At 46.1% G+C, this 15,155-nt stretch overlaps 1 protein-coding gene across 6 annotated transcripts in view; it reads left to right on the top strand.

Moving 5' to 3' along the window:
- Positions 1-15,155, top strand: part of SEPTIN11 (septin 11) — a 138,382-nt gene that overhangs the window by 38,974 nt on the left and 84,253 nt on the right. For 5 of the 6 annotated variants that reach the window (XM_086405204.1, XM_086405203.1, XM_086405202.1 and 2 more), the window contains exon 1: positions 987-1,172. The exons of the other annotated variant lie outside the window; for it this stretch is intronic. In XM_086405204.1, coding sequence (XP_086261330.1) covers positions 1,146-1,172 — 27 coding nt within the window. In that variant the 5' untranslated portion in view covers positions 987-1,145. Of the gene's footprint in view, positions 1-986; positions 1,173-15,155 lie in introns of those variants that run through there. 6 annotated transcript variants of the gene reach the window in all.

Below are 15,155 nucleotides of genomic sequence, written 5' to 3'. Positions count from 1 at the left end.
GTTGTTCTTCCCGCAGCACAGACACGCAGCAATGCTCCAACACGTCCCGGAAAAGCCCTTCCCCACCGCAAAGCAGTCTCCAGTCCCACGCGCTCAGAGTCGCGCCCGCTCCAGGGTCACCCGCCTGGCGCCGCCGCCGCCCCGCGCGCCCGCCTCCGGGTCGTGGGGTCGGGTCTCCAGCGATCTCACTTGTGCCCAGCTCTCCGGTTACACCCAGGGGAGGCCTCGGCCCCCACGCTCTAGGGCAGTCAGCAGCTGCTTTCGTTCTCCGGCTGGGGCGTCCTTTTCTTCCTCTCTGGCAGGCGGTGGTTAGCGGTGCACGGCTGCAACTACTCCGGCCTCTTCCTTTTCGGTGGGGTTGCCTACCCGGCCGCACGCTACAGTGACAGCTTCCAGCTGCCTGCATTTGAGTCTCTCCTTTAGGAGAGAATTGTGGAGGGGCAACTCTCCCCTCGCATGCGTCTGTCCAACACCACCTCGGTCGCCCGCCGCTCTCCCTAGTGACCCACTCCCCTTTCAAGCCTGTTCCTCCTAGGAGGGCGTGCTTGCCATGGGGCTAACTCTCGGCGAGATGCTGTCCGCGTGGACCTGTCTCGCTCCAGGGCCCCGTCTCCCTCTCCGCAGGCGCTCCAACTACCAGCTTGGGGAAGCGCGTGGCGGGACCCAGGGCTGGGACCTCTGCGCCCAGGCTTTTACTCGGACTCCAGCACGTGGTGGAACGGGGGGTGGCGGGCAGCGCACAGGCTTGGAGGGCGCTCCGGGTGGCACTGGAGCGCGTCCTTTCGGAGCCGATCGCTCCCTTCGGGGAGGGCGAGCCCGACGGCCGGGGCTGGCTGACCGGGGCTGGAGACCCGCCCATCCTCCTCCCTCCCACCGCCTCAGCCTGGGCGCGCCGGCTCACACCCCTTCCTGGGGAAGCAAATGGTCCCTTCCAGGCGGGTGGCCATGTTGCTCTAATAAAGCGGGAGGGGCGGCGGCGTGGGGGCAGTAGATGCAGCTGGTGGCGCGCGGGAGCTGGGCGCAAGCAGAGCGCAGCCGCCAGGGAGGCGCGGGGGTGGCGAGCCGGAGCCGGAGCCCGAGCCTGAGCAGCAGCCGCTAGTGTTGGCGGAGAGCAACCGGGCGCAACCAGAGCCGCCGCCGCCGCGATGGCCGTAGCCGTGGGGAGACCATCTGTGAGTGCCGGGGCCTCGCTTTCCTCGTCCGCCTCTCCTCCGGCGCTGGTGGGGGTGGGAGGTTCCCGCTGGCCGGAGGGTATCGGCCGGGACCCCGGGGGCCGGGGCGGGGGCGCGGGACGGCTGCGGCGGTGGCTCTGGGAGTGTGCATGAATTTGGGCGCGCGTCTGGGGCGAAGGGGAGGGCGAGGAGCCGGGAGGCTCGGCTACTACGTGATGCAACTGTGGATCGCCCCGGTTCTGGGGATGTGGGAGAAAAAGGACCCCTTTCCTGTTTTTTTTTTTTTTTCTTCTTTTAACAGGGTCGTTTTGGCCACGGTGTTTCTCGGCCTCCCTCTCCCCGCGCACACCTTTTCTCTGGTGGCGGTGGAGAAAGGCGCCGGGTGCGGGGGTTTCCTCCCGGCTCCCCCGCGCCGAGGGGCGACCAGGGCGTGGGAATTGTTAGTCCAAGCGCCGTGTCTTAGGGTGGAAGAAACCGGCTCAAAAATAAAGGAGAGGGATTTCCGTGGTGGCTTCTCCAGCCTTCAGAGATTCCGGACACCCTCCGGCACCCACGCCGGTAACCGGGCCCTGCCCAGGATGTGGACAAAAGCCCTAGATACACAGACAAAGTTTTCAAAGGGCCCCCTTGTCCGGATGGGTGAAAGTCTTAAAGCGCTCTGCGGTTGGAAGGCCGGAGGCGGGGGCGCGGGAAGAGGAAGGGATGGCGGGTGCGTGGAGAATCGGGTGCCCCGGGACTGGGACGAGGGAGCCGGGGAGGGAGGGAGGGAAGGGGATGCTCAGGCCGCGAGTTTGCGGGCGGGGCGGGGGGTGCAGGGCTCAGTGGGCGACTCCGGACCCGGCCTGGACGGCAGCGGGACTTCAAGGGCGCGGCTTCAGCCGGGCTCCTCATCCCGGGTGAAGGGCGAAGGGAAGGGGCGGCGGCGGCCTCTCCCCCCCCGCCCCCGTTTTTGTTTTTTTTTTTACTGAAAGGAGAAGAGCCGGGTGGGGAAGGCGGAGTCCGTTTTCTTTCTCTTTCCCCCTTTCTTTGTCGCTGTTCAAAGTCCATTTTCGTCCCATGGGCTTGTGGGCTCTCTGAGAGAGGCTCTTCCCGCTCTGTCACCGCCTGTTCCTTTCCTCTTCTTCGCCTGCTCACCGCTGTGTAGCTGCAGGTGGTGGCTGCAGAGGGTTTGTAGGTATATAGACCCAAGTCTCCGGGAGATCCTGGAAGCTCTGAAAGCCCAGAAGTGCAAAATGCAAGACTGTGCTCTCAGATCCTACCCCCACCCTCCCAGCCCCACCGCCCGCCCCGGCTCTTCTTGCAACTCCTCCCCCAGATACCCTCTCTTTTTGCACCTCTTCCCCATCATTTAGCGGAGTCCCTCTCCGGGTTCTAACCTGGTTTGGTGGTTCAGCTGCCAGAGATGTTTTCAAAGGTATTCTCCACCCTCGGAACATGTGCAGTGGTCATATTGAAGCGTAACTGTGGGTCTTGTAGGCATTTTAAACTCTAATATTTAATGACATACTCTTAAGAATTCAGGTCTCCTCTTGATAATTAGTGGTCATAGATTGTTGTTACTGAGGGAATTTGCAGTCTCTGGGCTGATCCCTTTATTTTTCTGGTGAGAAAATTGAGGTCCAGAGAGGTCAAGTTCATCTGGTTAAATTACTACCCCCATCCCCCTACCCCAACCCCTTCCCTAACACACACACACACACTCTCTCTCTCTCATTTCCAGAGCAGTGATTCAGATAACTAAAATAACAAGATAATTGGACAGTGGCTAGGAATGCAAATATTCTGTGTGTGTAGGGGGAGGATGTCTTTCAGTGACACCTATTACTGGTGCATTCTTGGGGCAAGGGGGAGGTGGAAGAAATAATTTGCTGCACATTTTCTATAAATTAGTTAGTTCATATATGTCAGCTAAATAGGAACAGTATGTGGATTTAAGACTCAGTTGTGTGGCCGTAATCATATCCAACACCAGGTCTGCCAACCAGATGTGAACGTAATCCCTCAGAATTCTTGTGTAAGACCTTGCTCATTCAAAAACAGAGGCGACTTTACAAAGTATATGTGCACAGAGGAGGTGCCTGCTTTCTCTGCACATTCCCTGTTGTCACTAGAATTAAGATTAAATTACTTACAGTTTGAAAACAGGACTTTTTTTTGGATCAAGTTGTGGTAGGGGTAATCAGGAGTTGACTACAAAGTTACAAAGTCTTTTCATGCAACTTGCAAGGAATTGTTGAATGGTTTCACTTTGTTCATTCAGGTACTGTCTTAGTGTAGTATTTGCACTTAGGTCTTCAAAACAACCCCAGTGAATGCAAAAGATTCTCCAAACCCAGCCCCAAGGTCTCATATAGAGTCCTTGATGGTAGAATTCGCTGCCCCCTCCTTTTCCCTTATCTAGTCTGTGATTTGAACAAAAGAAGGGAAGGGTGCGTTGAGAGAAAAGAATTACTCCAAAGTTGATTGTGAATGGAATGTCCCCAGTTACTCCTTTAGAATTAGTTGTTGTTTTTTTAAGTTGTTTAGGAAACCATGAACAAATCTCCTTTCCCTACAAACTGCCTCTCGTTCAGATTGAAGAAAACTTCAGTCAAAATAAGTTGCTGTCAGCTTGAGACTGACATTCTTGGACTTGAATATCTTAATCTGATATCCCAAGTAAATATGACATTTTACTGAGCAAGAATCTTTACATATCAGAGGTAGTATTTTCTGTCTTCTGAAGTGGTTATATTCAGTTATATCCATTTTAATTTCAAGGCTAAATTGAGATGTCTCAAGTGGATTTATTGTTGGCTGGGCAACAGGAGCTTCAGTCTGGTGTGATTCTGTTTATTTCCATTTTGATCTCGACCCCTAGCTTCGCCATTTTCCCAAGCGTGGTTTTTGTATTAGGGTCTCAGAGGCCCCTGAGGCACATCTGCTGTTTCCAGAGTGTGACTGGTGATTAGCAAGAGCATTTCTTCCCTAGGGATGTGTCCACATTTTGGATGAGTTAGTATTTTGGCATCCAAGTCCCAGGGCAGCTATTATCTTTATTTTAATCAGAGCATGGTAATTCACTCTACCTGGGAAGAGGCTTTAAGTAGCTGATCCTCTTACCCAGTGGTGTTCATCAAGTTATAGGGTCTGGGGGTTTAGAGGGGTTTTAGAGGTCATTTGGTTCAGCCTCCTCTGCAATGCAGAAATATTTTCTGCATTATCCCTAATAGAAGTGTTAAACTTTTCCAGTGGTGGAGAGTCCTCTATGATATCAAGAAACTTTTTCAAGAAACAAGTTTAATTGTTGTTTTATTCACTGTACCCAAAGGAATAGAAAATCATGTTTGTTCATTAGCTCATTTAACACTGTTTATTGAACACCTTCTCTGTGCCAGTACTTTTCGGGATACAGTAGTGGACAACCGAGAAATTCCTTTTTACCTAGAGCTTTTATTTTCTGAAAGATTTAGTGTCCGTGTGTATTATAGAAACAAATTTCAACAGAGTATGTAAGCCATTTAGGGAGAAAGGAAATCACGTGCCTATTGCTGAGTGAATAGCTATGATGCAGGTGAAGGATCTTATCTGTTTGAGTGTTATTATCTGTTTGAGGGTTATTATAGGCAGTTCCTAAGATATGGTCTGTCTTCAGCCAGAGGGTGAGGACTGGCAGTGAAAAGTTATTTTCCCTTGTTGTAAAATTGCCATTTTTATGACTTGAGGATGTGGCCCCTACATGAAGGTCTCTGGTTGTTGCAGAAGGAGTAAATCTTTTGAAAGCTGTGGAATATTTTTCTGTCTTTTAAAATATCTTTAGAAATGATGTCTCTACATCACAATGAAAAATTGACCCAAGTAATTGATTAAAAGACCAAAGCTACTCATAATCCCATTGTCCTGATATAACAGTATTTAGAGTGTTATTTTCATCCATTTTTTGAGGTTTATACCAGCAAGCATAACCCGTACCATATAAACTGTTACTAAGAAACCAAACTGTTGAATTGGGAGATTGGGATTGACATATATACACCGTGGTAAAGAATCTACCTGCAGTGCAGGAGACGTGTTTTTGATCGCCGGGTTGGGAAGATCCTTTGGAGAGAGGAATGGCAACCCACTCCAGTATTCTTGCCTGGGAAATCCCATGGACAGAGGAGCCTGGCGGGCTACAGTCCATGGGGTCACAAAAGAGTCAGACGTGACTGAGCAACTAAACCACACCAACAATAAAATACATAACTAATGTGAACCTACTGTATAGCATTCTGTTCAGTGCTCTGTGGTCACATAAATGGAAAGGAAATTCAAAACAGGGGGGATATATGTAAAAAATAAATAAACCAAACTATGTGCCTGGGAAGACCCTATGTGACTAATTGGAGGTTCATATAGTGAAGGAAACAGATGCTTAGTGCTTTCACAGGGGCCACCGTATGTCTGTGTCCAGACGAAAGAATGAATGATTTGGATGGCCTGCTTTGATTAATTACCAGAAGACTCAGTGTCTATTGCCACTCATTGATGGTACCACAACTGATAGTGATGCTCGGGTTTTGACTCCCTGTGGAGCCAGCCACAGAGTTTTCTGTGCCTCTCTTTCTCTTTACAGGGCCTACACTTGGTTGGGGGAGGAGCAGGGTAGGGACCGCTCTTGCATTTTATCATTTTGGGGGAACTGTCTTTCATAGCCTTAGTTAGACTGTCTCACCCGGGGTCAGCCAAGCTGAACCATTATTAAAACAAAGACCCAGTAGATCTAAAGCTTCTATCCTTTTTCCCAAGGAGAACTACTTTGCAATATAATTGATACCGCCTCTGTTTTGGGTTTGTTAGTTTGTTTTAATCCAGATTGACAGAAAACTCCCTTCCAACTAAATAATACCTCTTCTACCGACTCAGGCCTGTTGGCAGCCCATCAGTGCAGCTGCTGTTGAACAAAGAGAAACAGAACTGGTGCTAAGGTGAAACAGGTTTCTAAAAGAATCCTAGTGCTCTAAGAAGCAAGTTTGCGTTGTCTCAGGCCTGGCCTGAGGTAGAAATCAGGTCTGTTGCCTGAATGACCAGGCATCAGAGCCACCTCTTCCGGATCCATGCCAATGAGAGTCAGCATGGCACTCAAGTCAAAGGATGCAGGAGGTTGAGCTGTGTAGATGTACTTTGTCTATCTGCTGGGCTAGGATGGCACAGGACAGAGTGTGATGTATTGATGGAGGGGCCAGGCTGCACTGGAGAAGTAGCAATGACTTCAAGCTCCAAAAGGGCATCTTTGGTGTCTGACAGGGGGCAGCTTCATTCCTGCCTTTAAAAAAAAAAATTATTATGTTAAAATTGTTGTGAAAATAGACATAAAATGTGTCTACTTTTGATGACTAAGATTCCTTTGGAAAGAAATTATGAATTTTTTTACTTTCTAATTTTTTTTTTTTCCTCGTGGAAGTAGAATCATTGTAATACAGATAGGTTAAAAGTGGCAAAACAAAACCACTCTCAACACCCTAATGCATCAGTAGTCATTCTTGCTTTATCTGGCTTCATCTTGGCTAATCCAGCTGCTTTATCAGATATTTCATGGGCACTTTTCTTTGTGCAGGTGCTGAGGTTATGATGTGAGTACTTGAGATGCTGTTCCTGCTGCTCTCATCAAATTTATCTAACAGATGAATAAGCACTAGGATTTAGCAAGGAAAGCGAGGTGGGGAAAAGTGTTCCAAGCCAAGGGAACAGCGTGTGCAAAGCTCTGAGGTGAGGCAGAGCCTCTTAAATCCAGTGTAGCAGGGACATCAGCATTCAAGATGGGGGATTGGTAGACAGATAGGAGGCTGGGGAGGTGATGGCAAGAGACCGCATCACGTTTGTGGTACATTCTTTGGGACATGGTATTGACTGCACAGCATTTCCAGTATTTTCGATGCTGTCTTGCCGCCCCACGACTTACAGTATCCCAGATTCTTGCACTTGGTTGATAGAAGACACTGAAAATCTTCAGAACACTAATTCTTCAGGTTTCAGGGAAGGTTCAGGGGAGTTGATTCCTTTCATGGCCAAATCTAGCCCTTAAAGAACAGAGGAAGCCTGAGGAAGGGCAGGGAGAGGGAGAGGGATCCAGTAACAGAATCACCAGGTCTTCCCCTGTCTAGTTATCTGTATTGAGCTCTTCCTCAAAAGGCAGAACTAGTCTTAGACCTGAAGCAACTGAGTCCCAAAGGGTGGGGTGGGGAGAATGCTGGGACTCCTCCCGCTTCAGATTGTGTGTTGTCCGTAAAGAAAACTAAAAACCCATTGGATCCTATGAAGACAGGAAAGAAAGAAAGTGAAGTTGCTCAGTCATGTCAGACTCTTTGTGACCCCATGGACTGTATGTAGCCTACGAGGCTCCTCCATTCATGGGATTGTCCAGGCAAGAATACTGGAGTGGGTTACCATTTCCTTCTCCAGGAGATCTTCCCGACCCACGTCTTAAAAACCAGGGTCCTAACCCACTCCGGTATTCTTGCCTGGAAAAGTCCATGGACAGAGGAGCCTGCCAGGCTGCAGTCCATGGGGTTACATGACTGAGCATGTGTGCATGAGAGTGGAGGGTTATGGGTTGGTAGCAATAAATTGGTAGAACTAAAATAAAATAAAAAAAACCCAGAGTCCTCCTAAGACTTAATCCTTTTTCATTCATCTCCCTTTGTGTACCATTTTCATGCCAGTATAAACTTCATGAATCTCATTAAGGGTGCCCATTAAATTTACTCAGACCTGCTGTTGCAAGGAAAAGGCTTAACTCACAACTTCTCTGTACAGGAAACCTGTGTAGCATCTTGACTTTTTAAAGTGTTTTCTGTTTAAATTATTGTCAAGACAGTTCTTTTTTAATCCTCAATTCCTAAGAAATAATGTAGTCAAGGAAACTGAGGCACAAAGAAGTCATCACTCACCTGATCTGGTACAACCAGTTAGTGGGACAACTTGGCTTTGGAACCCATGGCTGTTAACCAACATGCATACACCTGTTGGTCAGGGAGACTCAGTTCTGTTGAGGTAAACAAACTGCTCCCAAGATCTGGTGGCTTACCCAGCAGAGGTTTGTTTCTCACGCAGACTCCCTGTCTGTTCCTTCCTCTGAGATCCGCTCCATGCTGAACTGACCCTTGGACCCAGCTGAGGGAGTGTCCTGTCCTCTCCGCTGGATGTTGCCAGTCTGGCAGCAGAGGAGAAAGAGGCAGGCTGAACCCTGAACTGACTTTCCAGGCTCTTAGATGAGTCACTTCCACTGTGAACCTCACTGGCCAAAATAAATGGTCATTTCTAAATTCAGCAGGATGGAGGTGGATAGTCTTCTGCAGAGAGGGGCTCTGCTGGTTACATGGCCAAGCTGGAGGGGATGGGGGAAGTCAACCCTCGCCTAGGAAGGGCCAGTGGTGGTGTTCAATAGTGAGATTTCACCATACCTGGTGGCTCAGACAGTAAAGAATCTACCTGCAGTATAGGAGACTGGCTTTGATCCCTGGGTTGGGAAGATCCCCTGGAGAAGGAAATGGCAACCCACTCCACTATTCTTGCCTGGAGAATACCATGGATGGAGGAGCCTGGCGGGCTACAGTCCATGGGGTTGCAAAGAGTTGGACACAACTGAGTGACTAATACGTTCCCCTTCCTAGTCAGGGTGTCTTCTGGACAGCCACGTGTCCTTATTTTGTAAAATTGTCTTCCTGTCGGTAGTGATTTCTCTCGGTCTGTTTGATTTCTGTGATTCCTGCTGGATTTTGTAAACTGAAGAGAGAGGGAGAAAGTGTTCAGCCAGGATGAACTGAAGGCTGAGAGTGTGACTGTGCCTGTTCTTTCACAGTGAACTTCCAAGTAGCCTCATCACCAGATAAGGGATGGGCGGTGACCTTCTCAGAGACCTTCTGTGCTGCTCTCTGGTGGCCCCAGCTCTGGGACTGTACTCTCTGGGAACTGGTTTTGAGGCCATTAGGACTTCCAGCTGCTTGATAGGCTGATTTCCCTTAGGATGCTTCCAAATCAGTCTTTTTTTCCCAGGCCTGTCTGTTTCTAAATGCATCTATGACCCCCTTCTTTTTTGTGTTGTTTTCTCTCCACTGAGAGATACTAGTACAGTTGTCCCTCGGTGTCCGTGGGGACTGGTTCCAGGATCCCCGTGGATCCCCAAATATGCGGATGCTCAAGCCCCTTATATAGAATAGCCTAGTGTAGTCTGCGCTACGTATCTAGATTCACCCAGCCGCTGATGTGGTCCCTGCAGACCACTTGGATGGAGGACTGTATGCAGCATTTTGGTTAAGAATGTGGGCTCTAGAGCCAGACTGCTGGAAGAATCTTTGGGTATCAGCTCTGCCATTTGACCTCCTTTATGACCTTAGGTTACCCCTCAGTCCTCATCTGTAAAAGAAATACAGTGCGCGCTCAGTGGTGTCTCACTCTTTGTGACCCCATGGATGTAGTCCACCAGGCTCCTCTGTTCATGGGATTCTCCAGGCAAGCATACTGGAGGGGGTTGCCATTTCCTCCTCCAGGGGATCTTCCCCACCCAAGGATCAAACCAGTGGTTCCTGCATCTCCTGCATTGGCAGGCAGATTCTTTACCGCTGAGCTGCCTGGGAAGCCCCAAATAATTACAGTACCTTGCTCAAAGGTTTACAGGATTAAATGAGTTAGTACACCAGGTGCTTTCAGTAATGCAGTCTATTTTAATTCCAGCTGTGCTGTGCTGATCTCTGGCAGGCATAGACCTCATCTCTACAGCTTTCTTCCCTAAGCTTTTCTGCTGTAGCCACTTGGGTTCTGCTTAGCTACTCTGACCTATGTACAAATCTGGATATCCAAGGTTGTTACCATTCCGTGGGCCCACCTTTGACTGCTGGGGATGCAAGCTGGTAGAGAAATACTTCTCTTTTTTATTACTAAGTTGGACAATTCTGAAACACAATAGATAGGGCTCCTCAGAGGCTCCACGTGGGCCCCAGCCCACAGGAATGACTGGCTCCATCCTTTAAGATGGTGTTCCTCTTTCCCTATTAAACTATTCCAGGTCCCCACTCCTGTTCCTTGGGATCCCTTTTCAAAATAGCTGCGTGCACACACGCTCTTGTCTCAGGTTTCTGCATTTTGGGGAAAACTGGGCGAAAACACCTTGTTTCCTGGTTTGGGTCTCTTTTTTTGCTTTATGCAGATGAGGGAGCTTGCATGTTACTTTTGTAACATAACAAAGCATTCTGGACATCAAAAAAAAAAATAGGTTCACAACAAACTGATCTTTTATCAGATTTTTACTATTTACTAGAGGTCAGACTTCAAACTTCTGACCTGGTCTTAGGAAAAAACTGGTCTTAGGAAAAAGGCCTCTCCGTCACCTAAACTTTTCTATGATTTTCCTCCCTAGATCCTTGGGATGGAATTCTCACACTCCCCAGTTTGCAGGTGCTTTTTCTGAGGGTATGGAGCCTACTTTGTGCTGTAACTTATTTATCATACTGATTTCAAGTCAGTGACATATATTTTGTTACCTAGAAACTAGACACAGAATGTATGAGGGAAGATGTGTGTGTGTGTGTTGTTTTTCCTTATGATGTCCCTTTTTATTTTTTAATTGGAGGATAATTGCTTTACAATATTGTGTTGATTTCTGCCATCCATCAACATGAATCAGCCACAGGTATACCTAATACGTCCCCTCCCTTGTGATTATGACCCTTGTGAATATGTCCCCTCCCTTGTGAACCTCCCTCCCTTTCCCTGCCCCATCCCACCCCTCTAGGCTGTCAGAGAGCACTGGGTTGAACGCCCCGTGTCACATAGCAAATTCCCACTTGCTATCTATTTTACAATATTACTCAGCTACGAAAAAGTGTTTTTGATATATGCCTGGGCTGTGAACTTGGGCCAAAGCTTAAAACTTTTTGACAAAGAGAAATTTGGGAGCTTACACTGTCCGCAAAGATTGGAAAAATGAGGTAGCAGTTCTTGAAAGAGTTTTTCATTAATTAATGTTGGGCGATTTTAAGGGCCCAGATTAATTTATGTATGTACCCGAGAGTTCTGAGGATAATTGTTCAAATCATCCTGGCTCTTTGTAGAAGCCTAGCTCAGAGGTGGTTTCTGATGTGGAAGAGATATTTGGAAACATAGAAGCCAAACTGATTGATTCTCCAAATCTCACCAAACTTGTCGCCTTTGCTCTTACCCTGAGATGTGGTTTGACTTTCTGTGTGGGTGGGCAATCAGAGACTATGCTGGAACCCTTTGATTGTTTACCTATTAGGTACTTCTTTGTTTTCAGACTCTTCCAATCCTTCGTCAACCTTTGAATCACTTCTCCCCTGGGGGATATTTGTTGGTCCTGAAGCACAGATTTATCTCTTTGGCCCTCTGGAGAAGTCTTTTAGTTGCTGGTAATCAAGTTTTCCTGATTCAGAAAACAGAATGCTAAGGTATTTTATGAACTTAAGGCAGAATATGAAATTAAGATCAGCCATTGAAATGACTGATAATTAATTTGTTGTCACTAGCTGCCGTTCCAAAGCTGACTTTTAAAGCTAAAGAGACCTTAGTCTAAACTGGATTTTATAACCCAGTCAGAGCCGAGAGAGATGAGAATTCTCAGGGACTTTCTTTAACAGAGATTTATGTAGGCATATTGCGGAGTTAGGAATACTGCTAAATGTTACTTCTTCTTTTTTAAGGATTTTGTTTTCTTATTCCTCAAAGGTCTTTCCTGTTTCCCTGTTTCATTAAGTCAACAGACACTGAGCCTGGGCCAGTACCATGCATGAGTGAAGATGTCAAAATCTTATTCCTTTTCATTTTCCCACTAAACCAAGCCAGAACCAAAAATCTTTTTTGGCATATGGAGCTCCCTGTCACTGAGATTAAAAATTTTGAAGGGAAATTCCGTGGTGGCCCAGTGGTTAGGACTTGGGTGCTCTCAATGCCGTGGCTCTGGGTTCAATCCCTGGTTGGGGAAATGAAGATCCCACCTGCCACATGGCATAGCCCACAATTAAAAAGTAAATAAATAAAAATAAAGATGTACTCAGTCTGTCTGGGAAGAAGAAATTACCTCATTAGATATAGATGAAAGCTTAGCCCATAGTCATCAGCCTGGATTTTTGTGTTCATTCTTCCCACTGACCTTAGGTAATCTTCCATCAGTAATTTGATTTAATTTTTAATCCCAACCATGAGAAAATTAAGTGTTTTTTTTTAAAAAAGTGAAAAGTTGTTTTCCTATTCTAAAATAAAGGTAGTTGGAGGAGAAACTTAATAAATTGGAAGCTGAAATGTGTGATTTCTCCTTTTTTCAAACTAAAACTGGAATCATTTTTCAGTTTTGTTGGTTTTTTGGGTCTTCAAAATATATGTATATTTCAAAATATGCATTTGAAATGTTGCTAATTTGCACATTGGCTTTGCCATTAAACTCAACTGCACAGACAGCAGTGATGTCCTAGTTGAAGTTGTGCGATTGCATACATTTTTCCTGTGATAAGATTTCAATGGGTGAAAGTTAATTTTCGAAATAACATTGTGAGGTAGTTTGATTAGATATTATTCTTGATCCAAGCCCATCAGCCCCTGTTTTGATGGATCAGGACTCAGACTTGATGATCTTAAGGCCAAGTCTTCTGACTATTGGTTATACCTCTTCTTAGCAAATAGAGATTCCAGATACCACCCTAGGCTGCAGACCAGTGCTGTCAGGTAGAACTTTCTATGACAATGGAAATGTTCTCCTACTGCATTGATCAGTATGGTAGCTGCTAAACAGGTTGCTGTTTAACATTTGAAATATGGCTGGTGCAACTACGGAATTAAATTTTTTGTCTGGTTTAATTCATTCGCTTTAAATAGCTACATGTGGCTATTGCGCTGAATAGTGAACCTTTAGGAGTATAGTCTAGAGATATTTACAACCTGATGTCTGTCTCAATTTTTAGAAAACTTTTTTGTTGAAGAAAATATCATAGACAGAGTAGGGATGGAAGTGTTCATTGTAATGTTCTCTCATCACCCAGACCAGTCTTAGTTCATCTAGTTCTCCTTTTCTCTTCTCTTCCCCACCCATCAGTCCCTCAAACTATTTTGAAGTAAATTCCAGGTGCAGTCCAATCTCATTTTGTTTTAGAAACTAAGAAGGTGATCTGGGGAAGTAGGGGAATGGTATCAGAGAGGTACTCAGGTATCTTCAAATGTATCTATGATTTAAAAAAAAAAGACTTGAAGTATATGGATGGGACAAGCTATGGTTTGATGAAGCTAGGTAATGAGTATACAGATGTGTTATGTTTTGTATGCTTGAAACATTTCATCACTATCATAATCAGAAAAAAGCCAAGCTTGAGCCCAGAGATTGAACAGTCACTGTACCAGGCCTTCTTTACCTGTGCCTACTGTGAACTTTGAGTTCATGGGTAATTTAAACATTAAACATTGTTCACATATGGTATTTAACATTGAGCTTAATTGAATGCCAGCAGTGCAGCAGCAGCAGCACTATAGAGTCATAGGATCTGAAAAGGTGGAAAGGAAGGTGAGGATCTTTTTCTTCAGCCCAGTCTCCTCCCATCACTTGGTTGCAGAGAGTCTAGCTTGATGGGAGCTCACATTGAGTCCAGAGCTGTCTGTCACACTTGCCAGATGGACTGATTTGCTAAGTTAAAGCTTGCAGCGCTAAGTCACTCCTTGTGTTGTTGTTGTTTAGTTGCTAAGTCATGTCAGATTCTTCTTCACCTCATGGGCTGCAGCACACTAGGCTTCCCTGTCCTTCACTAACTATCTCCTGGGGTTTGTTCAAATTCATGTCTGTTGAGTCAGTGATACTGTCTAACCATCTCATTCTCTGCTGCCCTCTTCTCCTTTTGCCTTCAATCTTTCCCAGCATCAGGGTCTTTTCCGATGAGTCAGCTCTCTGCCTCAGGTGGCCAAAGTATTGGAGCTTCAGCATCAGTCCTTCCAATGAATATTCAGGGTTGATTTCCTTTAGGATTGGCTGGTTTGATCTCCTTGTCCGAGGGACTCTCAAGCGTCTTCTTCTGCTCCACAGTTCAAAAGCATCAATTCTTTGGCCCTTAGCCTTCTTTATGGTCCAACTCTCACATCCTTACATAGCTACTGGAAAAACTATAGCTTTCACTAAACAGACCTCTGTCATGCCTACCTACTTTTCAAAATGCCAGATTCTTATGATCTCTGTTAGAGCAGATACATTATTTCTAAGTCTGCTTGCAGTTTTGCAGATATTCTTGTTGGAGGGAAATGTTTCTATAAGAGTATGAAGAAGTCATGTGTGAAAATTGTATCTTTGGGGCTGAAAATCGATGCCTGTTACTGGTGGAGATTATTACAGGAAATGCCTGTTTGTTTTTTATATTTCTGTTTATAAAAGAAACCCTTGTCGCAAGCACATTTTGGTCATATGGACACACTGAAGGAAATAGTGCTGGCATCAATGATTCTTAAAAGTGCATTTTTCCTTCACAACATAAAGCAAGAATTATTGCTGTGTGTTTGTAGTTCAATTTAGGGGCTAATAATGATTTTCTTCCTTAGGATAGAGTGCAGCATATGTATATTCTAAATTTGGAACCCTATACTTATGATCTCAGGATTCAAGGGGAATGAATTTGTGATGGTAAAAGGATCTCGTATCATCAGAAATGCTCCCAGGCCTTGGCTCAGCTGTCCTTTGATGGAGAAAGATAATATGCTTTAGAAGAGCTATTAAAGATGTTAGCAACATTTTGAACAACTGCAAGCCCGGTGTTGCAACAGGATGCTGTTCCTCTTCCTTGTCTCTGAGTCTGCCCTTTGTATTCCCTTGGTCTTTTGTTATCCACATTCCTGGGAGGGAGGGAAGAGCTTTGTCTGATCTCATCATCTACGTCTCTGCTTAGTCCAGTTAGTTTTTTGTCTCATGGTTTGTGGAGACAGTGAATAGCTGGTTAATACCCTCCATATAAATGTTGCCAGGAGTCAAGATTTATGCCATTTTGC

The sequence above is a fragment of the Bos grunniens genome, chromosome 6 (genome assembly GCF_055505025.1).
Source record: "Bos grunniens cultivar Pamir isolate PY7600 chromosome 6, Bosgru_T2T1.0, whole genome shotgun sequence".
Classification (NCBI taxonomy): domain Eukaryota; kingdom Metazoa; phylum Chordata; class Mammalia; order Artiodactyla; family Bovidae; genus Bos; species Bos grunniens.
The sequence above is the reverse complement of the archived record's forward strand: the minus strand, read 5'-3'. Positions and strand labels throughout refer to the sequence as shown.